At 40.5% G+C, this 26,388-nt stretch overlaps 1 protein-coding gene across 12 annotated transcripts in view; it reads right to left on the reverse strand.

The window, feature by feature from the left end:
• Positions 1 to 26,388, reverse strand: part of mef2aa (myocyte enhancer factor 2aa) — a 63,173-nt gene that overhangs the window by 15,020 nt on the left and 21,765 nt on the right. For 8 of the 12 annotated variants that reach the window (XM_026176014.1, XM_026176021.1, XM_026176019.1 and 5 more), the window contains 2 exons: positions 24,826 to 25,040; positions 17,782 to 17,985 (listed from right to left, as the gene is read on the reverse strand). In XM_026176014.1, coding sequence (XP_026031799.1) covers positions 17,782 to 17,985; positions 24,826 to 24,879 — 258 coding nt within the window. In that variant the 5' untranslated portion in view covers positions 24,880 to 25,040. Of the gene's footprint in view, positions 1 to 67; positions 200 to 17,781; positions 17,986 to 24,825; positions 25,041 to 26,388 lie in introns of all 12 variants that reach the window. The other 4 variants (XM_026176018.1, XM_026176016.1, XM_026176022.1 and 1 more) reach the window with 1 other exon arrangement.

Below are 26,388 nucleotides of genomic sequence, written 5' to 3' on the forward strand. Positions count from 1 at the left end.
CTGTAGTGAACATCAACATAAAGACAGGAATCAACACAAAACAGCAGGGGACAAAGGAAGTACTTACACCGCAGCGCTTGTACATTAAATCACTGTCTTCGCTTAGTTTGCCGAAATGGTCATCCATGAGGGGGCTGTGCCCAAAACAGTCATCAGGATCAGGACTAGCACAGTCATTATGGCCTTTGTTTCTCAATTTCTGAAATGAAATTGCACAGTTGAAAAGAAACAATGTACAAGAAGTAGTCCTGTGTTTATGTTGCTTGTTACCTGTTATATACAACACTGTGCAAAAGTTTTATGAACATCAGAACTGTACATTTTTATACTAATGCTTAACATTAGGAGGAAACTGATCTGTCACAAAATAATTCTGTAGCATTACAGACACAGTCAGCCATAAATACATGTCTTCAGTGCTGAGAAAAACAACAGGTCTGTAACAGATGGTATGGCCCCTATACAACATCACTGAGTCAGTCTAGGATCAAACGAAGAGACAGAAGATGCCATAGACTGTATTTATAAAAAAGCCAATGTGATGTCACCCGTTGGTTTGTGGACTCATTTTGAAGCCACAGACTAAGCACTTTGGCCGCTGCCATCTTATAGAGGTGGATATGGCTGATAAAGTGTCACATGTCATAAAGTAACCACTCCCTAAAGCATAACCTGCTTTACTGCCAATTTTACTCGGCTAGAATTTATGAAATAAAACAGCACGTTATGGTAAATAAGGCCTGAAACTAGCAATCGAGATCATAATCGCATAGGGGGAAAAAACGCTTACTGAGGTAATAAATAAAGTAGGCAGTAGGACAACTTAATAATAGACTTCCGTACAATAGGATTTTATTTTTGCAACCAGATGAGCACCACCCCCTTGCTCGCCATTAGAAAGAATGTAGGTTTAAGGCACATTGATGCCCAGTTTTTAAATATACAGTATAAAGCAGACACTGAGGTAACCCAATTTCAGACAAACAGTGGTAAGTTCCTCAAGATGCTTGAGATAATCTCACAGCTGAATAACTGGAGAAACTCTGTGTAAGGCTATGTCATAGATGTGCTAACATTTTAAGGTCGAATAATAGATAACTTTTTAAAATCTTTGCACTTTTTGTCAAGGTAATCATTCGCAAATGTACCTGCAACCTTTGACCAGTACTGTACTTTAAACCAAATTACATGTGAAAATATTCTACTCTGTTTTTTCTTTTCAGAAAATCAGAAAAACAATTTACAAACACAGTGGGCTAGAGTGTGGAAGACAAGGATAAACTGGAAAAGTCACTTTCACCAATTCACCCTTCACCTGGAAACTCCCTTTTTCTTTTCTTGTATCCATTCCTGTCCCCACAGCCTATGCATGTGCATGGCTATATCTTTCACATTTATTAGAATGCCCTGCACAAAACGACTCTACAGCTGAGCACACCTAGTCTGCAAATTAGTATGGTTGGCACTTGCATACTCTGATCAAAGTTAATGAATGTGCGATTATCAAAAATTGGTTACATATGCTTATTTGTGCAGGTCATTGAGAAATTATAGCAACATAAGGTGGTCCAGTGTGATGTTATAAAGAGCCTATTCTAACTTTAGCGAGGTAAGAAACATGCCATGAAACTAAGCTCTTTTGCTCACTTTCATACAGGCTATTCTCTGCTCCTCATTACAGCTCTGAAAAGCAGTGTTAACAAGACTTGCTGACAGCATGTGACAGTTTGTGATATCTAGGCAGTGTACATCAAAACATGATTTATGCGAGGCTCCCAAGACTTCTCTATCAGGCTGCTGCAGGTCCACAGCAGCACCCTGCCCCATCTTGAAGACCTCGTGTCTACAGGAAGGTCACTGACTCCTGTGGATGTAGGGGTTACAGTGCACACCAGAGGAAAGGAACCTACACACACTAATGAGACCTTACTCTCTTGTTTCTGGTCTTCATCATGCAGCAAAGTGGAAAATGTGTGTCTGTGTGTGTGAGAGAGAGAAAAACAGAAACTATGTGAGTAGGAGTGTGCGGTGCATATGTGCAATGTCTGTACGTTGTGTGTGTGTGTGTGTGTGTAAATGTGGTGAGGGGAATGGGGGAGGGGGGGTTTCTACAGCTGCTACATCCTCTGACAGCGATGTGACAGTACGTTTAGGTCTGTGCAGACAATGTGGCTAACCTAGCAGTTCTCACCACAACCTCAGTGTAAGTCACATTTCCTAAAACCTGTGTTGTATGAGACTCCTGCATAATACAATTTCTCATTAAAACTAGACCACTTTAAACACCCGACTGCTCCTCCATTTTACGTGTACATTTTCTTTTTGAGGGATGTATATTTTAAAACCCAGTAACAATGTTGGTATGCAACATGCAATGAGAGAAATTAAGCTGTGCATAGCTGAGATCGAAATGAGGAAGTTCAGAAAGAAAGAAACAACAACAAAAAAACACCCACATCTCTTTAAACGTTAAGTGTACATAGTGCCCAAAGGAGCGCAAGAGAGAGAAGTCCTCTGGATAATGAATGACCAGCACTGTACCACAGATGCATTACTGTTTGGTGTGGTACAGAGTGGAGGCATTCTTCTCATTCTAAGAAAACGCCTTGCTGGTTCATTTCCTGTTTACTGAACGCAACCCCCTTTAGTTAGTGTCCTGAAAGGCCTGTGTTTACTGGGGTTAAGCTATGCACTTTCTCCACCAGTGAGCCAAAGATCTGATCTCAACCTGCTAATTTAAGTTCCAACCTGCTCATTATGGGAATATCTTGGTCGGATTGGTCGGGCACGGCTGTGCGAGATGGGCAGGGTTGCTCCACTTTCACAACAAGCCTGGCCAACCTTCAGTACACCACACCCACTAGTCCAAGCCTTTTAGGGAGGGGTAGCAGAAGCAGAGTGGGCGAGCAAGAACCAAATAGCAGTCAAGGGCAGGCGGGACTCAGATGTGTTTTATGATACATGACACGAGTCACTACAATACATATTATCTTCAAAGAGATGTACTAGAAGGTGTCGTGTTGTGCAACAGTTCATCTCTGTACTGTTCTAATGAATGCAATATTGAAGTGCAAGTAAAGCATGGCTGTAATTCTTTTTTTAAATTACTTGGCATGTTTTCGGGTGCCCCCCCACAGACACTGCCTACAGCTCTCAGTAAACGGATCACTAAATGAGCACATGGCCAAACAGGTGCTCCTCTTCCAAACACCTGTCAAGACCTGGCTCCCCATGCCAGCCAATCAGAGGCACACTCACGGAGACATAGCCATAGCAGGGACCACATGTATCCCTGAAGGCCCCCCAACCACAGACCAACTTAGTTCTTACATGCCAGTGTAAGACGCTACAGGGTTCTGACACGGAAAAGGAAGAAAATACATGATTAGGAAGCAAAAAACCCACTTTCTCTTTTCCGCATTATGAACAGCTTGTTAAAAGCAGCTTTAAAATGTCTCTCAAATGTTGAATCAAGCTTTGGGGTTCGTACTTTTTGGAAAGTATAGTTGGCTGGATGTGAATGCAGCTGAGGCTGGGATTTTCAGTAGCATGTCTGATGAAAGATACGGCCTGTTTGTTGCGGGAGAAGGTTACAAAGGCTATAGACAAGGGAACTTGTGTAATCTATTCACGAGGCCCTGAGAGGCTCACAAAGATGAGTGGGAACAAGGCCAGCTGCTATTTTCTCACAGTGGTCCAAACCTGTATTGATAGAAATTTGGCTCTTGAAATAAAAATGAGGCTGAGTGGCTGATGACAAAACCTACTGGGTCCTATTGTCTGAGAGTGCATCTATAGTAAGTGTGTCCATCAGTTTGCTTTTGTGATACTTCTCTTAAAAAATATTTTCCATTGCAGGAGGCCTTGAAGCTTCCCTGTCCTGAAGAAAACATTTATCCGTCATTTCCATCTGAGCCCTGACTAATAACCTAGTTGTTACCATGGGAAGCATTCAGCGCAGTAATTGCCTCCTCATGTTTGCACTGTATGTTCAGCACAGGAAGCAGCAGAGCAGTTAGATCTCACCTTGCGTTCCATTTTGATATGATATCAATATAAATTCTCTTTTTGATTCAATTCTGCGCAATGACACGGACTGCTACTAAAATAAGTGAACTTTGAACAGTTTCTGTGTGTCATTAGGCATGACAGATCATCAGTTTACATCACTATGCTGCCTCCTAGGTTTACTTTTAAGCAGGATTTTCACATTCAACGGGTTAAAAATAAAACCCAAACTATTGCATAAGCCACCTACATCACCTGTTTCTTGAGAAGTACTTTTAGTGAGATGGGTCCAAGCAATTTACTCTGCTGCTGTGAGTCTTGGAAAACCATTTCTTTCTGATGTTCTCCCTCTCTTGTGTCAAGAGAGCTTTCTGCACTTAACTTATTCATGTACTGTACTCTACTGTACATGAATAGAAGGGAGGGTGAAAGGAGAAAGATAGCGGTTAGGTATAAAAGCTAAACTTCAAAACTGTGGGGGGGGGATGGCTGAAAGGAGGGCATGAAGAGGCTGTTTCTGCAGTCTCTTCTATTGTGCCTGCATCACGGCAAAAGGCTATACTTACAGTAGCTTTCACTATTGGAAGAGCTCCGCCTGACCTATGACTGGTTTACCACAGCTCCAATTCAAGGCCCTCTGTGGAAAGACAGTCTGTAGTTATAAACTGGAGTACATCATGAATGTTTAATTCACGTAGTGTTTGTTCAAGCCTCCCCGTTAAAAGCCATATTTTAACGGGTTGCCGTGCCTGAGGCCTCCCCTCACCTCATTCCAGCCGGGTATCTTGGCCCGCTTGCCCTGCAGTGCTGTGAATTAGCCCTTGTGTCCGCCGCTACACTAAGCAAGGTAGCGTGCTAATCCTCATGACATCACTATTGTGTCCAGGCCGTTCCATCTAATGTGCTTATCAAAGGGCTTCTTTGAGCGTTAACGTACTAGGAAATCAGCATGGGGAGGTGGCTTATAGGAAGGCTTTTATCTACTAAGGGATATTTCTGCTCTTATATAACATCTTAACAATCTTTCAGTGCCGCCATGTTCCCTTTCCTCTCTGGTGGTGCTGTAGTCTTCACTCAAGGGGAATAAACACTTCCTCAGGTCGGTCTTTAGCCGCTGTTTGAAACTGTCCAGCACTGGGTTACTAGGAATCCATTTTTCTCCATTTCCTACCACATACTGTGAGACTAGAGCAAGGAGATTTTAGATAAGGAGTCCTCTATAATTCCCAGACATATCTTGTTTAATCTCATGACCATTAAACATTACAGAGTGGAGTGATATCAGGATATGAGACTGGATTCATGTCCTTCCTTTAGCACAGTCCATTGTCTAGTTACTCAGTGGACAGGAAGAGCGAACAGGAGGGGGCAACTTGACTGCCTACATTACACTTTGACATTGTTCTCTTGCAGCTGTTAGAAAAACAACATAAATAGTGCGATTCAATCCCACCTGAAAGTAGTGACAATGGAAGACAACAATGATGTAAGGCCTCAAAGTCAGTGGACCATAAGTCGAAAGTGGCAATGCTTGTTAAATAAAATCGTGACAGACAGATAGACATCAGGCAAACCTCTTATATTTTACTGCAAATGATTACCTGCATTTGGTTGACTAGATTCCCAATTTAATATAGTCCATTGATTTTACTGAATGAGGAGTAATTGCTGTGCAGTGAGCAGTCCCTTCAGAGCTTTCTGCTCTGAGACTGTGGTGAATGACTGATGTGACAAAGCTATTAGCTGCCAGAGTCAGAGAGAACAGTCTCAATCAGTGGACTGCATATTTTCAGTATAGACAAGAGGGAATTAAACTACAAATTGAGGATAAAGGCAAACCAATGTCATCATTATCTACAGATTAAAAAGAATGAGAACAAGCACCCTGTGCCCACGTGAAAGTAGTGGCACACATAAAAACTGAACAAACTCTAACAAACACAAGATCCTTCAAACCATTTCAATCTCAGGCTCTTCATCTCCCTCTTTCTCTGGTCATTGAGTGGATCATTAGCTGTCAGAGCCATTGAAACCATACCCCCAACCCTGAACTCCCATTCCTGCTCGCCTCTAAAATATTCATAAGGACAATTAGGAGTTCCGATAAGGCGAGTACGAAGGGCTGGGGGGCGTGCGGCAGAGAGGGCAGGATGTGCCAGCAGGACGTCTGTTCTGCAACACTCTATACCCAGACCACAGACCTGTCCTCATCAATCTGAGACACAGCAGCCTCCCTCTTTGCTCCCAGTCAGGCCGGGCAGTCGGGGGGAAGGTGGCACTGTGCCAGCTAACCCCCCCCCATCCCAGCAGGCTTTGCTCTGTCCTCGCCCCTGGGCAGGAGGGGTTGGCTGCACAGCATGCACAATAGGAGGAGGGGGGCACAAGGGCAAAGTGATTGTTGCACGAACTAACTCACAGAAGCTGTTTTGAACGAAAGCAAGGTCACTGAAGAACATCGAGGGTGGAGTCGATGGCTTGAGGTTCTACTAATCTTTATCATAACTAGTATCGCTGTTGATCTGTAACTAGATCAAACCAAATTAGGCCAGCTTAGTGTATGACCTATTTCATGTGGTTCGTGCCATAGTTGATGACAGGTATGTGGTTTGAGCTCAGTTTTGAGGCACTATGGTACACAGAATTTGTGTTATTTGCTATGAAATATATAGTAAAGTAAAATCATGACACCACAAATGTTATAAAAAGCAATTAAAGCTAAAAAAAAAAAAAAGGGAAAAAAAGGAAAACAATTTCCTGCTAAATAACAGGTACAGAAGGAAACATTTTTTAGAGTAAATACATGAGAATAAAATGTTGAAAGAAATCATGTCCATTATGTTGAACAGAAGAAATAAAATGTCTGATGACAAAGAAATCTAAGTTAATTTCTGGTGAATAAATTCCAAGGGCAGCTATGCCTCTGCAGTGACTTTAAAAGAACAATTCACAGTAAGCGAAGATAGGTTGGGGTGCTTTGATGCTAGGTGCAAGAAAAAAGCCAAACAAAGTCAAAATGCATAATAACGTAATCTATTTCTCAACAATCGATCTAACAAGTTTAAAAAATACCATCTAAGCACTGGTGCCAAAAAACATGTCCATCAATAGGTATCTAGGCTTTCTAAAGGTCTTTAAAAGTTCTTTGGGTATCTGCTGCGTACTGACTAATTTTCAGTCCAGTCCTTATACCTCAGCATTTTCACAAGAATACACTTCTCTTTGTTAAACCACTTAAAACTGACCAATGAGGCAGTCAAGCATAAAAAAGACATTTAATTAAAGGGTTGAACCACTTTGTGCCTACACATAACAAAAAACTAAACAATTTTATATTACATATATTTTGTATTTTTAGGCACTTTGTTACTAGCAGCCTAATGCAAAAATATTATTTTATTAAATCTATTAAAAAATGCCAATGAGAACACAGTTATTCCCAAATATCTGAGGAAACTGGAGATGTGGAGGACGTCAGAAGACATAACAGGCCTAAAGAACTATCCACAATAGATGAAATGTATCTGAAAGTATACCACACTTTACTGTCCTGAAGAAACAGGTGATTTACAGGCTCTGTTTTTGCCTTATATACGGCTCATGTATGTTTGAACATGTTTCAATAAACTTTACACCTATTTTTCATTTTCCTAGCAAAATAAAAAAGACATTTGTGGTGGCGCTACTTTTTCACAAAAATCAGATAAAAACAACTTTTAACACTGAAATTTTTTAATGAGTATAAAAATATAACTCTCTCCTTAGTTAACTGAAGTGTGTTCAGTTGAACAGTCAAAGGAGCTTGCAAAGAAAAGCGTCTGGACTTCTTTAAGTTGCTTGAAGACGTTTCACCTCTCATCCGAGAAGCTTCTTCAGTTCTAAGGTCAAATGGTGGAGAGTCCCAGATATAAACCTAGTGGGAGTGACCCCCCACAGAGGGACAAAAGGACCCCCTGATGATCCTCTAATCGCCTGAGCCAAGGCGTGGGTCCCAATCAGCCAGAGTTTCGGGTGTGTTCATTGTGAAACCTGGCCCCACCTTATCATGCGAATTCCTGAGGTCAGATGGCCCAGGATGTGAGTGGGCGTTAAGGCGTCTGGGAAGGGATCTCAAAACTGGATTATAGATGGCAGAGAGTTGGTGTCATAAACCCCCGCCTCTGTTCAAAGATGGTCGCTCACAGTGGACATAGATGGCTTCTTTCACTCCTCTTTCAAACCATCTGTCCTCTCTGTCCAAAATGTGAACATTGGCATCCTCGAAAGAGTGACCTTTGTCCTTTAGATGCAGATGGACTGCTGAGTCTTGTCCTGTGGAGGTGGCTCTTCTGTGTTGTGCCATGCGCTTGTGAAGTGGCTGTTTGGTCTCTCCAATGTAGAGGTCTGAGCATTCCTCGCTGCACTGTACAGCATACACCACATTGCTAAGTTTGTGTTTTGGCGTTTTGTCTTTCGGGTGAACCAGTTTCTGTCTGAGCGTGTTGCTGGGTCTGAAATACACTGGGATGTCATGCTTGGAGAAAACTCTCCTCAGTTGAACACACTTGAAACCCTTGAGTTCTAGTAAGCTCACTGGAAAGTACTGTTTAGAATAAGACACAGTGTCTTGTGGTCCTTGTTGTTGTTGTTGTTGTATCTCTTTTCATTAGATGCTCACTAAAAGACCCTCCGTTTGAAATGACACATATGCAACGTAGTTGAGAGGGTGGAAAAAGAGCTCTGACGTCAATGAGGCACGACATGAGCCAAAAGCAAAAATCTCTTAGCAGTAACCTGGTAACAGGAATCGCATACACACACAGCCGAGTCATAATAAAACAATGAGATGTAGTACATGATGGATTTAAAATGCACAGAAAAACAGTGCTTGATTATGGAGTAAAGCCAGTCAGCAATTCAAAAGACAACTACAGAAAAGGGATACTGCTAGTTACCCAATAATCAAACTACATTTCAAAATGCCATTGGGTAACAACTACTTAAAGTATCAGTTCCACAGCAGAGCACACGTGTTAGAGAGTCACCTATAGCTTAACCATATATCTGCATGAGCATTGCAACATCTGTTTTATTACACTACAAAAGAAGACCGATGACCTTTTTTCGCTAAAAGCCCAGAGGAAAAGGAGTCCTTGTCCTATAAAAAGTGGCACTTCTGAAACACAGCGTGTTGCTTGCAACAGAACCATTAATACTGCTCGCTGTGGCACGAGAAGACCTTTCAGAAAACTCTCATCAGACTCCTTTGTGAGAGATATGAAGACATCAAGTGGCATAAGCTAAGTACTTATTTAGATAGAGTTTACTTTTACACTTTGCCCCACATTGGGTATCTCTACTCTAAATATACTGTAGACTCTCTGAGGCTATAAAATTTATACCCTCTGTTGGAACTATAAATGTATCAGAAGTATTCTAGTAGTCCAAAGTAACTCGTCCGCTTTTACTATAAAATGTGTGAGTTTATTTTTATCTCATCCCACTGCACTAATCTGAAAATAACTTCTTATCTTGTATGTATATAACAGTTAGTATGTTGGCTCTGACACTCAACAAAAGTTAACTGTAGAGCCGACCTGGCCGGAAACACAGGCCCAAAGGTTAAATGTCTGCCCTCAGATACAAAACCCCCGCCAAAAAACAGTCTGTGCACACAGACAGGAAGAAGTGCATCATCTTAACAACACTGTTTGTTTATATGTACGCCAAATGAAGAGGCGATAATGGGATTTCAGAAATACTAATTAATGGCTGCCTTTGTTGCTACATTATCAACCTCTCCAGAGACAACAGACTGACTGACAGGTTTCATATTTATGTGGCAACAAGGAGAAGACACTAAAATAAAAACTAAAAAAATAAATACATTTTCATTATTACAATGCAGTATCACCGAAAACTTCTATTAACTCAAAACAAAAACTTCCAAAACACAATAACATCATATTTAGGTTGGTCTGCAGTATTGTATGTGACCTACAGTTATTAAGTATAAAAAATAATTTTAATATCACTTCAATAAGTCATAGAAGCCCCAAACTACATGTATTTTTTTTCTGTAATATTAAAAATGGGCTGGCTGAAAATTTCACATATATTGAAAAGCCCTGGAAAATCAACATCAACCCAATAAATCTATGTCAACAGCAATGACATTTGATTTAGCTTAAAAGGGATATCTCATCACTGCTGCTGTGAGGTCTGTGGCGAAACACCAAAAAGGATGATGATGGTGCAGATAAAGGGTAAAGTAGAAAGATACTGGTGAAGGGCTGAGGCAGATATTGAGCTTTGCAGAGAACTGAGAATGAAGTCATTAAACCAGTCTATTTATTTATTCCTTTAAATAGCGCTCATTGCAGAGAACACAGCAACTTGTGCTTGTTTTGCCTCTTTTCAGACAACAGGGAAATTCTGTCAAAATCAAAACATTTTCACCGGCATATCATATATATATATTTGAAATATCATATATTATATATCATCATAATATATCATATATTAATGTATACACATTACTGTAAACACACCAGAAAAGTATGGATACTACCAACTTACAGAGAGAGCAAAAGAGAAAACTAATAAATGAATGCTATGTCTTTATGTTTTTCATGACAGCAGAATATAGAAACACTTAACAGCAAACTAAAAAAAAAAAAATAAACATACAAAAAAAAAACAACTTTCTGCAGAAATGAAACCAAGACAATGAAAAATCTTTAAACATGCATAAAAACTTTGACTGGTGTCAGGTACAAGTAATAATCCAAACAACAATTAAAACTAGTATTACTGAGTGGCTATCTGTTCACTTAATATAGCCACCCGACACTTAGCACAAACATTGTGTTGTTGAAAATAAAATTCTATACTAATTCAGTTCTCCCCAATTCTAAATTTCAGTTAAGTAAATATATCTGTGAAGCTGAACTTGAACGACTTAATGTTACAATTGCAAAACTGACCATATATCATTCAAAATACCACCACCCGTTTTTCTAACCTGGAGAAATTCTCTCATTTTCCAAACAGAAAAGTATGCTATGTGTGTTAACTTGTTGTGAAAAAGACTCTTTTTCATCAGTATGAATAACTTTCATAATGTGTACGTGTGTGGGCAGCACATACCTATTACTATATTACTTAAGTGACCAATGAATGAACAGTGCAATAACTGCAGTATCCACCAAACACATTTTGTAGCCTATGAGATAATACCTCAGAGATAAAGAAACAAGCAAGTATCGTAGGGCTAAAGAAAAAGCATGAATAGAAATAAATAATCATTTTATTGCCCTTAAAATATGTTTGGATATAAAACTTTTGGATGTCTAAAAAGAAATTTATATTAATGTGTTTTTTTATTTAAACACTGTGACATAAAACATAAAAATCTCACTAGCACATTTCTGTCACACTATGAAATTCCTGAAGAAACTAGAATTTTTATCTCTCTATTGTCTCCACTAATCAGCCAAGTTGCAGCAGAAGTTGCAAAGAAATTCATGCTGTTGCAGTAAAGCTGACTTTTAATCTTTTCAATTTGTGTTCAAAAGATTTCAATTACACGTGTCAGAAATTGTGTGCTCAGACCGCTCTGAATGCTTGGTTTTTCAAAGGGATTTTTTTAACTCTTAGCTCTAATTGACATCAAAGAAAGGTGATGGCCTTAATATAGTCTGCTTGCACAAGACGGCCAATCACTTGGAAGTTGGCTTAATTGAGCTTGTTTCAGACCAAGGGGCTGCACCAAGGCCCACTAGAGGGTAAATCGTGAATAAGGAATGATGTAAATCTAGAATAAAAGTGCAGAAACAGAAATGAGCATAATAGGAGCACTTTAAATTATGACTATGTTTAGTGAGGTTAAAACTGTCCTTGACCTTGAACTTCTATTTCTAATCAGTTCATGTCTGAGTCCAAGTGGATTTTTGTGCTATATGTGATAAAATACTTCCAGGTGATCGATTCTAATTATTTGCAAGACTGGGATCGACATGAGGTCAGAGACCTTGACCTTTGACCACTAAAATTAAAAATTTTAAACCCTAACTCCAGGTGAGCTAATCCCACCACGACTGCCGCCAGTGCAGAAGCACGAAATATAAATTTCAATCTACTGTTAGCTAACATTTCAAGGTCTCTCTATAAACGTGAAGCTTCTGTCAGAGTTGTTTTCAGTTTTATTTATTTGTCATATGCAAGTCAGCACAGGGTCAACATTGCAATGAAATGTGTTTGAGTTGTGTGCAGTATGTATTCACCTGTTAACTCTAAATCAAGTATACCACACTTTACTGTTATTTTCTGAGATGTGAGGCTTTACTTTTATAAATTAAGATTCATTTTGAAATCAATACGTCGAGATATAAAAACATGCAATTTCAACAGTGCATGTTGCTCAGCAGCAATCTACACGACACATAATTGGCAAGACATCATCTTGAGTAAATCATGTAGCACTAATAGCAATTTAAAGCACAATTATAAATACACGCTCAGGACAAGCTGCCTCTGGTACTTGGAGTAGTTTCACCAATTCACTCTGATATTCAAGTATTTGTTCTTGCTGTTAAAACCAACACAAATAATCTGCACAGCACAATATCCTAGACAGACTTCAGAGTTGACTGAGTGCTGATCTATTAAATATTTGCAAGACTAAAGCTCTTTTCTCTCATAAATATTTGATCAGTAATTCTGGTGATGAAGGGTGAGAACAAATTCAAATGCAATTTGTGTTGGGCTTTTTTTTCCCCATGTAAAACAAATAAAGTATTAAACAAAGCCGGAGCCACAGCCTGACTTTGTTAACACATTTGCTAAAGTAATATATTTTTTCAATTTTAATCTGAGCACCTGATCTGATCTCTCTGATCTCTGATCAGCTCTTTGGAAATTATTCATTCTGTCAAAAAGAAGTCGTTCAAAGATAAAAATCACAGCTTTTTCAAGTGTAGTTTGAAGCGTTCATTTTTAAGAAATGTCTGTAAAAAAGAAGCCTTCTTTGAGTAAAAGGACTCTCCGCTATTTCTCCACTCTCATAAAGTAATAAATAAGAAATCGCATTCACTGAATGGAGGCTTAAGACAGTTTTCTGCTTGTTTTTTTTCTCATGTTCTTCCATCTCTCTTCCTTAATCCCCCCCATCCATACACCCCCGGCCCATTCCCCAGCCTCCATTTCCAATGAGCCACCAGCAGGAGGATAATTGATCAATCATGCTAATTGAAGAGTCTGGACAGCTAGACCACCATAGCAGATGTGCCAATTTGCATTCATTAGGATAGAAATGAGCCTTAATCACTGCTCAGCCTTTGATTGACGAACATAAATATCTCCTGTCTGAAACTCCCGGTGCCCATTCAGCCCAAAGCTTTTCAAGGGATTCATTCTATAACTGGTAATAATATTTATTTTGCTTTGAGCTGTAAATCACAGAAAAAAAACCCACTTGCGAGGCACAGCTCATCACTTAATGCAATGATCGTCTCCATCATTTAAAGTGTAACACGCAGAATGAGGAGAAATTAAACCTTGAATTGTGATAAATGCATGCGTAGCTTTTGTCGTCGCGAAATCTACAGCACACAATGTGTGACATTCAGTAATGGTCAACATTTACATACCTTATTAATACAGCTCAGTTTATGACAAAAGTTCATAGTGATCATGAAATAAAGCCTAATGGAAATTACCTGATAATTCTGTGCTCATTTCCTCTCACTGTACTGGTCTTGTGAGACGGGGGGACTGCTCGTTCATAAATACAGAAGGAATTGTCCCTTTCTCCCCGAGTCACAATAACAATGACCATCTCTCTTTATTATGAGTATGATAAGCAGAATTTCCCTATGAATGATCTCACGCTGTTTATTCTCAGAAACCATCAGGGTAAAAGACATGAAAAGGAGCGCTAAAAAGTCACTTCTTTGCATATAGCACTCTCTGGGTATTTAAAAGCTATCGGTATTTCACTCCGAGCGCATTCCTGAAATTTGATTATAGTCTATTCACAACCTTGATTTCATCAGATTAGAATTAAGTGTCAATTAATGTTTATTCCATGTGTCTGCAAACCTGATTAATGCTAACCTATACCATATACCTTAATTGCATCGAATTGCTTAAATAGGGGACAGATTGATGCCAAATTATGCCTGTGAAGTTAATATCTTATTTCAAGGTTTCTCCTGGAGAGACACAGGGATCTTTCTGTGTGCAGAAACACAGCGTGAGGTTATAGCAGAGCACAAATCTCATTAGCTCCACAAGCGGAGACGAGAGTAAGACTAAATATTATTAGATTAATCTAATGACTAACAGCAGCATTTTCATTTGTGGAATAAACAGAATTCAATAAGTAACACAATAGAAACAACACCATGGAAACTTCATTCAGGAATACCCGACTTAGTCCACTGTTACATTGAATAACCCTAATGCATGAGAATACGCTGAGACAACATGAGCTATAAATGCTAAATAAGTCGTCTTTATTTACAGTAAGAGACACTGCTGGTAGTCACTCAGGCCATGTGATTCTGGCAAAATTATTTATTTAACAAATTAAAACAGTAGCTTGTATAAAAACACCCACCTGTCTTTAATAGTAAAAGCGGTGAAAGGTTTGTTTGATGCACACAGGTGAATTCATAAAAAGACAGATTTTACACCACTGCTCACCCTCGCCTGGAGTGACGGTAAGGTTAGCACATGCAGACAAGAACTACCAACACACACACACACACACACACAACCAGGGTAGAAAAATCTGAGCCTACTGCTCTGCTTTGGACTGCGAGCCAAGTTTGAGACAAAGTCCATAGCCCTCCACTGGGTTATCAAACTGTGGCCAAGGCATGCATCCATCTGTGGAAAACATGGAGACTGTTCTCCCACACTGCACAGCCCAGCCTTTATCTACAGATGGTACTACTGAGCAAGAATGTGACCTTTGATTTGGTTTCTCACATGGAAAGGTCTTACCAATGAAAAGTGGGTGAGCATTTTTCTTTCCTCCAAAACAGGACAAATGAGCACATGGCTGTTTTTATAGCAAAGACTTGTTTAACACAATTTAAAAATTTAGATAAGTGTCCCGTGTAAGTGCCCTCATGTGAGGCCTATTTCAGTAGATAAATGAGGAAGGGGTGGATTCTTCCCATTATTATAAATGCATCAGCTCCTCTGTGTAGTGTACAAGGATTTGTACAGCTGTGGTGAAGCACAAAATCTGGGAAAGTGCTCACCAGCAAAGACGGTCAAAAAAAAACAGCCGAAATTAGGCTTTCTCTTAAAATATGATCAGATCTGAGCGGGAACTTGTTGGACTGGAAAATAAAGCCAGCACAGAAATGCAAACAAAGCTGCAGTTCCTGAAGTGGCCACTTTTACAGTGGAAATAAACACAGTTTTGGCCTCAAAAGCTCATTTTCCCCTTCATTATGACTGAAACCTCTACATCACTCTATCACAGTTGAGATAGATCCCACCCCCTCACTACCCAGAAATGAACAAGCAGTTAAGAAAATGGATGGATGACAAACTGTTAAATGTATGTATTATGAGCTGTTGACAGGTGAGAGCCACCCAGGCAGCTAGTTAGCGAAACACGCCTCTCCACTGCATAACAAATAACATGGCTCAGTTGTGGCTAATTGTGTTAAATGCAGGGGCGGATCTACTGTGTTGGCATGTGGCTTAAATTGTAACACATGCATATGTGTAAAGAAATGGCTTTGATTTTGCCACCCCATCTGATTTCCATGCCACTCTAAGAAAGTTTCTCTAGATCCGCCCCTGGTTGAAAGCTAAGTGAAGTTCTAGTAAGTTCTAGTACGTTTGCTAGAATTAGCAAATAACTTAGCAATCCATCAAATATGGTCATTTCTGGCTAATGATGATGATTAAAACAATGACAGTCATAATGCTAAAACTGGCACATCAAAACGGGAGTTCATGGGTGACGTCACAGTGGCTAGAACTATCTTCTACATGTATATATACAGTCTATGATTGGGTCATAGCCTCCACACACTATCAGGCTCCTCAGACACAGCTCTCTGAAGAATGAATAGTGAGACAGTGTGTTGATGCTGTTAAGTGGACTGGGTTGGTTACTTCAGCTCTGTTTCACATCTGAACCCTGACCACACAGCTTGCAGGCAGAGGGGCATTTGTTATAAACTGCAAAGACGCTGGCCGAGTGAGCCGGGACAACGGTGGCTTGTTCTCGCCTTTTATACAAAGGGGCAGCTTGATGGGGTCAGCCAGCAGTACTAGGTGGGAAAATCAGCAGGAGAACCAAAAAATGTACATTCCAATTACACCAAGCTGTTCACATAAACATACATGTGCAGACCACAGATAGAGAGCGTGGTGTGGATTGACCCGGCTGATACGTGGTGAAAAAAAATCCCATGACTCTCAGTGCAAGGTGTTTGCGGGAAGTCTTCGTTGTAATAAGACAGCCTCCAGAGTCACAGCAAAAGCAAAACTGTGGTCACTGTTATGTAAGGAAAGTATTTATGTATTTTTTATGCAGGTGAGCCCTTGCTCTGCTCTGAGGGCCCCTGATGGAGGAGTGACTGCATGAGTGTACGGATGCCAGAACACTCTTGTGCAGCTCTGCCAAGCAGGTAATTCACAAGCAGCAGCAGTATAAATAAAAGATAATGGGCCACAGCTGACTCCTTTATGCTGCATGTAATTTCACTAATTCCTCCAAGTGAAAGTCTTTTTTAAACTGGCATTCTTGATTTTTTTTCTATCCATTCTGGCCCATTTTAAACTCTTAATGTCTCTTAATAGTGCAGGAGTAATAAAAATGCTATATGTTTTAGTGGGCAGGTGGCAGTAAAAACAGAGAATTGGGATGTAGCAGTTTGCATGGTCTATTAAAAAGTGTCTTGCTGCAGAAAATTATCATCTAAGTCTATTTCAAATAATAGCAATAAAGATTAATGGGCAACTTCATACTGAGAGTGTGGATTCCATCAATAGGCATTAACATACATTGTGTGTGCTTTCATCTAGTCAGAATGAAGATACCGGCCTCTTAAAGCAGATCTTGAATAAGCTGAGAAACCACACATGTGCCAATGCAAGATGTTTGGAACAGGATGTATCCCTAATTATTCTCATTTACTTTGGCTTTTACGCTTTTGGCTGACAGTTTTGTATGCTGGCATAACAAGTGGCTTACTCTTCCGCTAGTTGCTGGGCATGCAGGAGCTGCCAGGAAACCCAAGTGCTTGTTGAGTTTTATAAAGCTGTATGGAATGTACTAAACACTGTATTTCTCTGAAAAAAATACTGCAGCATTGGGCAAGCTAACTGTGTGTACTGAGGAGTAGCCAGAGAGCTGTGCCTTGCAGGTACAGTATCTATGGGAAACAAGGTCAGCAATGGTGGTCGGCAGCTACTGTGTGCATGAGTGTGCAGAGACAGGTTTTCCACGTCAGTTGATGGGCCTACGAGAAGCTGAACTTATCAGAGAGTGCAGACCTCCTGTGCCCTATCTGAATGGTGACTAGAAGGAAACTGCTATTTGTTCCTGACAGCACTTACAAACCAAGCCAATGGTTATCAAAGAATACATACGTCTTTTAAAGTGGAAGCCAAGCAATAAAATAATTTAGCCTGCATAAACCCGAGGATATGTTTTGTATAAATAAGCATAAGGAAGATAAACTACATGCTCAGTGTGAGGTTAAAATGGCACGGTGTGAAAGAAGTTTTTTATTGCAAATTAAGAAAGCGGTGCTTGCTCACCTCTACAATGTCAGAGTTGGTTCTGCTCTCGTGGGGCTCGTTGTACTCTGTGTATTTCAGCAACACTTTGTCCATGTCTGTGCTGGCGTACTGGAACAGTTTGTTAGAGCTGTTGAAAATGATGAGGGCGATCTCACAGTCACATAGTACGCTCAGCTCATAGGCCTTTTTCATCAAGCCAAACTTCCTCTTTGTGAAGGTAACCTGAGGAAACACAGAAAGCAGCCAACGGAGAACATTTTTATTTGTACACACAGTTTGGTTTAATTTGCACTTTAGCATTCTCATTACAACGAAAAGCTGTAGTCAGTAGTTGCTGTGTGATTATTAGTGGTAAAAGGGGCATTTACATATTTTTTTGAAATACATTTAAAATCTTCACGTAAATGCAGAGAAGTACTATCAACAATAATAATAACAGCCACTGTCAGTGTTGTCTGTAAAACTGCTAGATACTTCTGCATTAAGCCCTGTAAGCAGCGTATAATCGATCCAGGTGGATCTTATAAAGGAATGTTTGTATGTAAACTGTCCATGTGCTAAATAGCTGATATTGCAACATAAATACAACACTTGAGTGAACTGCAGCAGAGATGTATAGTAGAAAAAAAACATTAGAAACAAGCATGGTAACACAAGATAAGAAAGGCAACAACACTGCTGTAAACAAGGTGACAGATAACAAATTCATTTCTGCTTTAGTAACAACTGAAATAACATAGTGCATATCTGAAATGTCTAGTTATCAGGCCAGAGGTCAGGGTTAGAGCCACGAGTCAGCAAGCTGAGTCAGAGCTTTGGCAACAACAGGGGTCCATACATTACTGTAGCCCCTGTCTCCATATACGGAAAGCTATCTCTGTAGTGCAGCATAAGCCTTGTAACACGAGCTCTCAGATGGGACTTTGGGTCATACATCACTCCAATGGTAACGCAACCCTCTGCAAAGTGACTTTCTGTCCTGTAGCTCTGCAGCTCTGTCTCTGTGGTCACTCACACCAATTCACATGTGTCATTATGTTACACTACCTCTTTACAGTAAGCTACACTCATTTCTCAAACTAAAAACATTATTAGTGAGGAAACTGGACACAAATACAGCCGTTGTCTCGCTTGTGTGCAGAAATCTGTTTTGGAAATGCGTTGCTTTTTTAAAATCTGACTTTTCACAGCATATGTCTTGTCAAATTGTGGCTTGAGAATGTGCTAGTAAAAGCTGCGCTCAGAGCTTTCCGTCTTACAAAGCAGTGCACGGGGTCTATATCCTCCATCAGTTTTACTGACCTACTAAGAGAGGAGTTGAGGAGATGAGCTTGCTTTGTTCAACTTTAATTGGTCACAGCTCGCGGCTATACCCTCATTTTAACTGGTATAATGCAGTATAATCTTATGTGTTGCATAGTGTATGTGTAACCGCTAAGGCAGCGGGGTCACTACAGCTGTGATAAATGAATTTTAAATCTTCCACGCTACAGGTAATTACACTGGATCATTATTCCTGTTATAGACACACCGGAGCCTGTCCTGCTGTCATTTTCTTTTCACTGCACAAATGTTATTCAAGCTCATATGACAAAACAAAATTCTAACATGAAATTTCTTAAAATCACAAGGTTTAAGTACAGGAGAAGCTGAACCAAATAACATGTTTCCTTACAAATCACAGTTACAGAGTGTTTGAGTGAGTTTGTCAAGGTGGACACACAGTGGGGGATCAAGCCGGGACCAGCCTCTTTCTATCTAGTTGGAGTTGTAACCACCTGATACTAGTCTCCTCTGATTAAACACCAGCGATGCCCACTCGCTCATTTACCCGCTTGCGTATTTGTTTGCCTAACCAACTGGAAAGCAGCGACTGTCACGTGGGAAAACGATTAACAAATTGTATGCTTTTTAGCAGATGAATGTGGCTGTTAAGCCATGGAGATGTCACCTTTCAGCAGGAAGCCCAGGATGAGATGCTGAGCGAAGACTTTGTTCCACCTGGATGCATGGCTGTGCTGAGTGCAGAGCTGCTGACCCAGGCATCGCTTCATTTCAACCTCAGCAGCAGTACTGAGACCTGGTCCTTGCCCCAGCCACAGACAGAGTAACTCTACAAGGGCTAGCTACTGCTCACACTTCCATTAAAATGTGACAAGTATATTATTCTTCTGTACATACACACTTAGGTTATTTTGTAACTGATTGCCCTATTTTTATCCTTTTGTTAGAACATGTAAGACGTCCATCTAAATTTGATGGGTCACAACGCAAAGGACAAAAAAAAACAGAAAAAAGGTTTGGGGCATATGGACCAGCATTCACAAATGCACAAACCTCAATCCACCCCCATCATTTCTGGGGTGACTGGTGCGACAGTGGAAAACCACAGACATCCTTGAGGTCAAGTGGGAGGTTCAATGGCAAAGCTTTCCTATGCTTAACAGAGTCAAATACACCCACAAACACACTCGATGCGGTTTTAGCATTTTTTCGAATCGCTCCTGCAGTAAGATGTGGTGCAAATTTAGTCTAACTCCCTGACTAATTCATGTAATTCACAGCGACAGGATTAGCCTCAGTATTGTAAAATTCTACACGACACTGTACCAGTGCATCTTACAGTTTTTCACAAAAATCGTATGCCATGGCGAAAAAAGACAGGCCACATTTAAACTTCCAACACATTTAAGTGATCCCAGCTTTCTAGGCTTGCTAAGGTCATTTTAACAGCTCACACAATACCCAGCAGATCAGTGAGCCTCTGCCACACTGAAAACTCTCTGATGTTTTAAGAAGCTCTCTCAAAGTCTAGATAAAGTAGTAATTCCACTCTCAATTCACACTTTCTGCATTTCTACCTTCTTCCCAAGAGCCCCACCACCACAACCTATGTTTATAGAGCTTTAATTGAGGTAGGTAATTTACTTTTTATTTTTTATATTTTTATAGCAGACCAAACTAAATGCTGCTGCAGTTCTATCTTTCCCTAAGCGATAGCAAGTTCAGGTAATGGGGAAACCTTCTTTGGAATGGACAAAATCATACTCGAGGGGTAAATTTAAAAAACTGCATATGAACGGCAACAAGTAAATTTGGTCTCATCAGCAATACAGTGGCCTGTTTGTTAAAAATAATTATAGACCTGCTTAGCTGGTAAAATGCAATGGAAAGTTTAACTGCACAACGTATAGACCTTTAGTGTAAACATACAAGCATGGGTCTGTTACGTTTTACTGCTGTATTTGGTTTATGTTTTATTGTCTTCAACATTCACAAGACAGGCTCTGCCACGGAAACTTGTGTAGCATATAACAGCATATGCTACAACAAACTCCAATACACACATTCACACAGAACTGACTTGTCAATCAAATGGTCTATCAATGTCTGTCCGCAGGCAGAGGTGCCAAGATGACAAACAAGACATCTGGGACTGAGAGTGCAGCTGTGACTGGAGCATGGCAGGAGATGCCTGAGTCACTAACACCTTCAGAGGGGTGAGGAGCTAGCGGCCTTATTAGAACCTCATGTCACCTCTGACAGCCCCCATGGCAGACATGAGAGCGGGCTACAGAGACAGTGAAGTCTGGCACCAGCTGGCAGAGTGACCCAGGCCCTGTGGCTGCTGCCCTGGCTCCGCAGTGGCAGAGTGTGTGGGCTTAGGAGATGAGCCAGGGCCACTGTGACTGTCTGCCTGGATCAGCTCTCTCTGAGAGAGAGAACAGCCCGAGGAACCCCATGTGGACATTCGAAGGCACAATGGGCTAATCCAGTGGGTGGGATTGACCTTGAAACCTACAGTAGCTGTGACGGATCCTGTTTAGCGGAGACGATGACATGCAAGGTAACAAAATGTAAGTAGGTTTCCTGGAAATATCTCTAATCAATAACAAGAATGATGCATTTAACGGATAATTAATTTGTTCTGTTTATTGAAAACTGTAACTGAGAAAGTGTGTTGTGTTCAATATACTCTAAGTAAACCTGCTGCCCTGTCTAAAACCAAGACGAGATCAGCTAATTAATGGACACAAGCACTATTTCCACTTTCCTTTTGGACTTTCACACACCAAACAATAAAGAGATGATGCAACAAATAACAGATTCATCTCAAAGTACAACCTGTCTGTAACGCTTTGTGCTACTTCATGCTTCTGCCTCACAGTTTTAATAAATCCACGTATCATCTTAAACAAAGAAAACAGTGCAGATGCACTGGCTCTTAAGTTTAACACTTTTCTTCTGTTCTTTCCATTGTCTATCAACAAACTCTTTAAGTGTCAAAAATATATATCAATTAAAAAAATATATAACAATGACTGCTCAGAACTTCAGGACTGAGTGAAAGCTGAAAAAGAGGCGCTATGTGCTGTGTTGCTCCCTGGAGAGTAAGTGAGAGAGAGTCTCTGCTTGCCTACAGGCATTTGACGTGCTGGAGCAAAATCCAAAATGAGCCACAGCAAGGGCAGGCAACCCTCCACCCAGCAGCAAAATCATCAAACTTTTAATGACTTGGACAATTACCCCCAGTGAGCCTGCTTAATGGCATCCAGAGGACGTCACTAGACACTGCTCACTAGGCCTCACCAACATGTACACTAACTTACGAGACTGATGCATACCTTGGCTTCTTCACTACTGTTCTCCCTATAGTTTCACAAAAATCACAGCTGCTTTGGGAAGAAGGTAAAACTCACTGAATTTGCTCAGTGCTCTTGGCCCTACTATTGTTATTTTGTAAAGAACATAAGTTCCAAACCTCTGAAGTCTGAAAGAATGACGACTTTCTATTGTTGAAGGCTAAATTTTCTTACTGGTCCGTCCAGTCTTCTAGAAACTCAAAGTAAAAGAGGAAAATATAAGAACCTTTCAATCTGCACATGATGCCTGTACCTGTCTGTGTCTCAAAAGGTAATAATTGCTGTGAATACATCAAATCAGAAGAATCGTGCAGGTTGTTATCTTGCATTCATTTGCAATCAGTAAAGTCGGTCTAGCTGATGACTCTACTGCTGCCATCATTTAGCCAAGCCATGGAACAGAAACTGGCTCTTTGCAGTTGTACAGTAAGCATTATACGACCTCAGTTTGCTCCATGTCTCGTTCTCCAGTGCATCTCTGCCAGGTCAAACAGCAGAAAGCGGCACAAAAATACTCTACCCTACACATGATGTATTAAACAGTTACACATCAATTTGTCATACATGCACAACACACTTCATTAGAATATAAACCTACCTGCGAAGTTCACAGCTTGCACTACGCTGTAACTACTTACCGTCTCAGCCTGTGTCACACACAGTGTTATAAATCCTGAAGGGTTAACAACCCTCCTAAAACACTTGCAGAGACAATGCAAGGGAGCCCCTGTTGTCCTTACACAACATCCTCTATAGAAATACTGTCTAATTAGTCCACTTAAGGACCTCTTTCATTTCACTGTTACACTATGGAAAACTAACAGCAAAGATTTAAACTGTCTCCTGACAATGGGGAACATATGCTAATGGCTATTCCCCCTTGGTTAGGAGCACGCCCAAGGGAGATGGCACTGTGCGCTTCATGGCCCACGGAAAAAAAACGAGAGAGAAAAAAAAAAGCCACACGCATACATCACCTTATACCAAAGCTTTATTTTAGCACAGCCTATTGTCACAGCAGATTCTCTGCTGAGCCAGCTAAAACCAAACTAAATGCTAAATGTAAGCTGAAATGCCTGCATGCTGCTGATAAACTTTCTCACAAATTATCCAGTCAGACATTTAAAATCTGATGCAAACACTAGACTTTGGAAGGCGTGTTAATAATAAGCTCTTCAGCTTTACTTTCCCATAAAACAACACTGCAAAATGTGTCCCCTCACCGCCTCATATATGCAGTGCAAAGAATGGATCTTCTGAAGAGTTAACCTGCTCGCTTAGCAATCAGAAACCAACCTATTTTCATATAACTTTATGTTCTTTTTTTTCCTTCATGTCACAGGTCACTGAATAGAGCTTGGATACCACCAACGAGCTTAGACCGATTCCCCTAATACCCCCCTATTTGGAACCCACCCAGAACCAGGTGTAGTGCTGATAATTGGCCCACACTGTGGAATTTTGTTTTACACTTGACTACTACTGCTACCCGCACAGATAGAAACATAGTCAGAGTACCAACTGCATATTACCACATAATTAATCATGTTTAGCCGATGTTAACCAGATGCGTTCTATCTAGATACAGGAAACCTATGTATCTGCATTAATTGGTATAATTTGTCAGAAACAGTGCACATGCTTCCTTAACTTAGCTCTTAAATCATAGGGAGCGTAGCTAAATAAGACATACCATTTCTGCTATAGATATCTGCACCTGTTATTCATGTTTCAAACAGACCCAGGCTGTTTTTTACTGTTTTGCTGTTTAGGAGTTTATATTTAACATGAGCAGACAGAGTGAATTCCAGCTCTTTCCCGCTTTGTGGCTAGTCGGGACCAGCGAGGCCAAGGCAAAGAAGGGTGCTGTGTGTCCTTCTGACCCACCCTACAAATGAGAGGGTGCTGTGGTGCAGTGGCTGCTCCTAATTACTACCAAACAGCTGCAAACACACAGGGCTACAGCAAAGGGCCCCAGCCATACTGCCGGGCCAGGGGACAAGCCCTACAGTGTGGGAAGGCCACAGGCAGCCCGCTGCACTTCTTGCAACACTCAGTTCACTCCCACGCCATGAGGCCCCCGCTGCGGCCCAGAGTTGCTGCTGCCTCATCAACTTCTCTGGTTGAAATTGCAGGGTGGCAAGGGAATCATGTCTGTAAATGCGACCGCACTGACAAAGAAATGTCATGGTCCCTGTTCAGCTGGCTGGGACTTTGGGGAGGGAGGTATGTCTGTTCAGATCTTTGCACACCATGACAGCTGCTGAACTTTTCCAAGAAGGAAAACAGAGAAAAACTGTAACCGTCAGATAGATACAGAGAAGCATGTAAAGATACAGAAGCATCTTTTAAAACAGTCTTAGATTAGACACAGACAAACATAGATATATAGATGAACTGTTATCTCTGTCCCACTCACCTGCCTGTTCCTTTCGTCCATGATCCTCGTGATCTGTATCTTCTTTCGCCCCATGGCTGTCTCCTTTCCTGGTTCTCTGACACCTCAACAATATCAGAATAACAACACTCGTTCTTACTCCTCTCTCCTAGCACATTGTGGAAAAGTCTCTCTTCTTATATTGGCTCTCACACTTCTCAAGACACTCTTTGTTCTTCAGCAGACCACACCAGGATCTGAAAGAGGACCAAAAGAGAAAGAGAAAAACTGAAAGTTAATATGACACCCAACAACATCTCCCAAAGTACCAGAGGGTTCTGCATTTTGTACTCAAGCACATACAGAAACTATGAGACCTGAATAGCGTGCTGTTATCTCTTTGACTGCTTCAATTGTTCCACAGCTGAAATCACTGAAAGGCAAGTCTCCTTGACATTTATTGTGTTTTTTTCCTATTAGAAGCTCATATTTTGAAAGAACAGTTTGACATTTTGTTAGATTTTATATTTTTCTGACAAAGTTAAAATTAATACCAAAGCAGGTGGTGTTTTAAATTAGAAAAGCGAATGGAAACTTTTGTCCAAAGGTGACAAACTACACCCCCCCAGAACCTCTGAAGTACACCAATTAGCAAGTAATCTGTGCTAAGTCTATAAAAAGTTAAGAGTCAAGGGGAAAAAAAACAATTCAATATCTTATTAAGGGTTATTTGCTTGGTTATTTCTTGGCTGAGAGCACTACCTTCCTGGAGTCTCTGGTCGTTGCCTGGCAACTGGTTTCAACTGGTGTGACTAAGTGAGCTCTGAACTTGTAGGCAAATTTAGTTCCCTTCACAGAGATTCAGGTTAACCATTTCTCTATTTCCAGGCTTTGTAATAAGTTAAGCTAAGGTAAGATAACCAGAAACTAGTTGTTCATTTGACTTTGAGGAGAGGTATAAATTCTTCCACAAAGAAAGTGAAGAAGTGCATTTCTATAAATGCCAAACTTTTAGTATACTCACCTACTTTAAGTTAGCATTTGTCTTATGCTTACATTTAACACTATTTCACACATTTAACACAGAATGCAAGGTTTTTATTAAACAAAAACTTTTAGTCTTCCACCACCTGTACACATAGCCAGTTTTCAAAAGAAGATCATGCTGTCCCGAGAAGGCAAATTATGGACACTGTGTCCCTGGAGAGGGACCATCTGGATTGTTACTCACACACAGTTAAAAGCAGGCATACACGATGCTAAAGGGAGCAGGTTGGGTTTGGCGGCTTTAACAGAGTAGTTGAACTCTATGCATGACACTCCCTTTCTCTAATTCTGGGTTTACAGAATGAAATGTACAGTAGTTCAATCTTTTTTTTATCCCATAACGTTTATATTGGCTACATAAAAGTTATCAAGGGACACCAGTGACAGACTGGGATTAAATGATGCGCAATACATAGCATAACTAACGTTTTTGGTAACTGGCTTTGATAGCAGAGTTTTTCCTGAAACAAATTGATTTATTTGAAAAAACCTGTACCTTCCTCAGCCAGTAATATTTTTTTTACGGTCTGAGCTTGGTTACACTGATGCCAGCTTTGC

Source organism: Astatotilapia calliptera, chromosome 7 (genome assembly GCF_900246225.1).
Source record: "Astatotilapia calliptera chromosome 7, fAstCal1.2, whole genome shotgun sequence".
Taxonomy (NCBI): Eukaryota; Metazoa; Chordata; class Actinopteri; order Cichliformes; family Cichlidae; genus Astatotilapia; species Astatotilapia calliptera.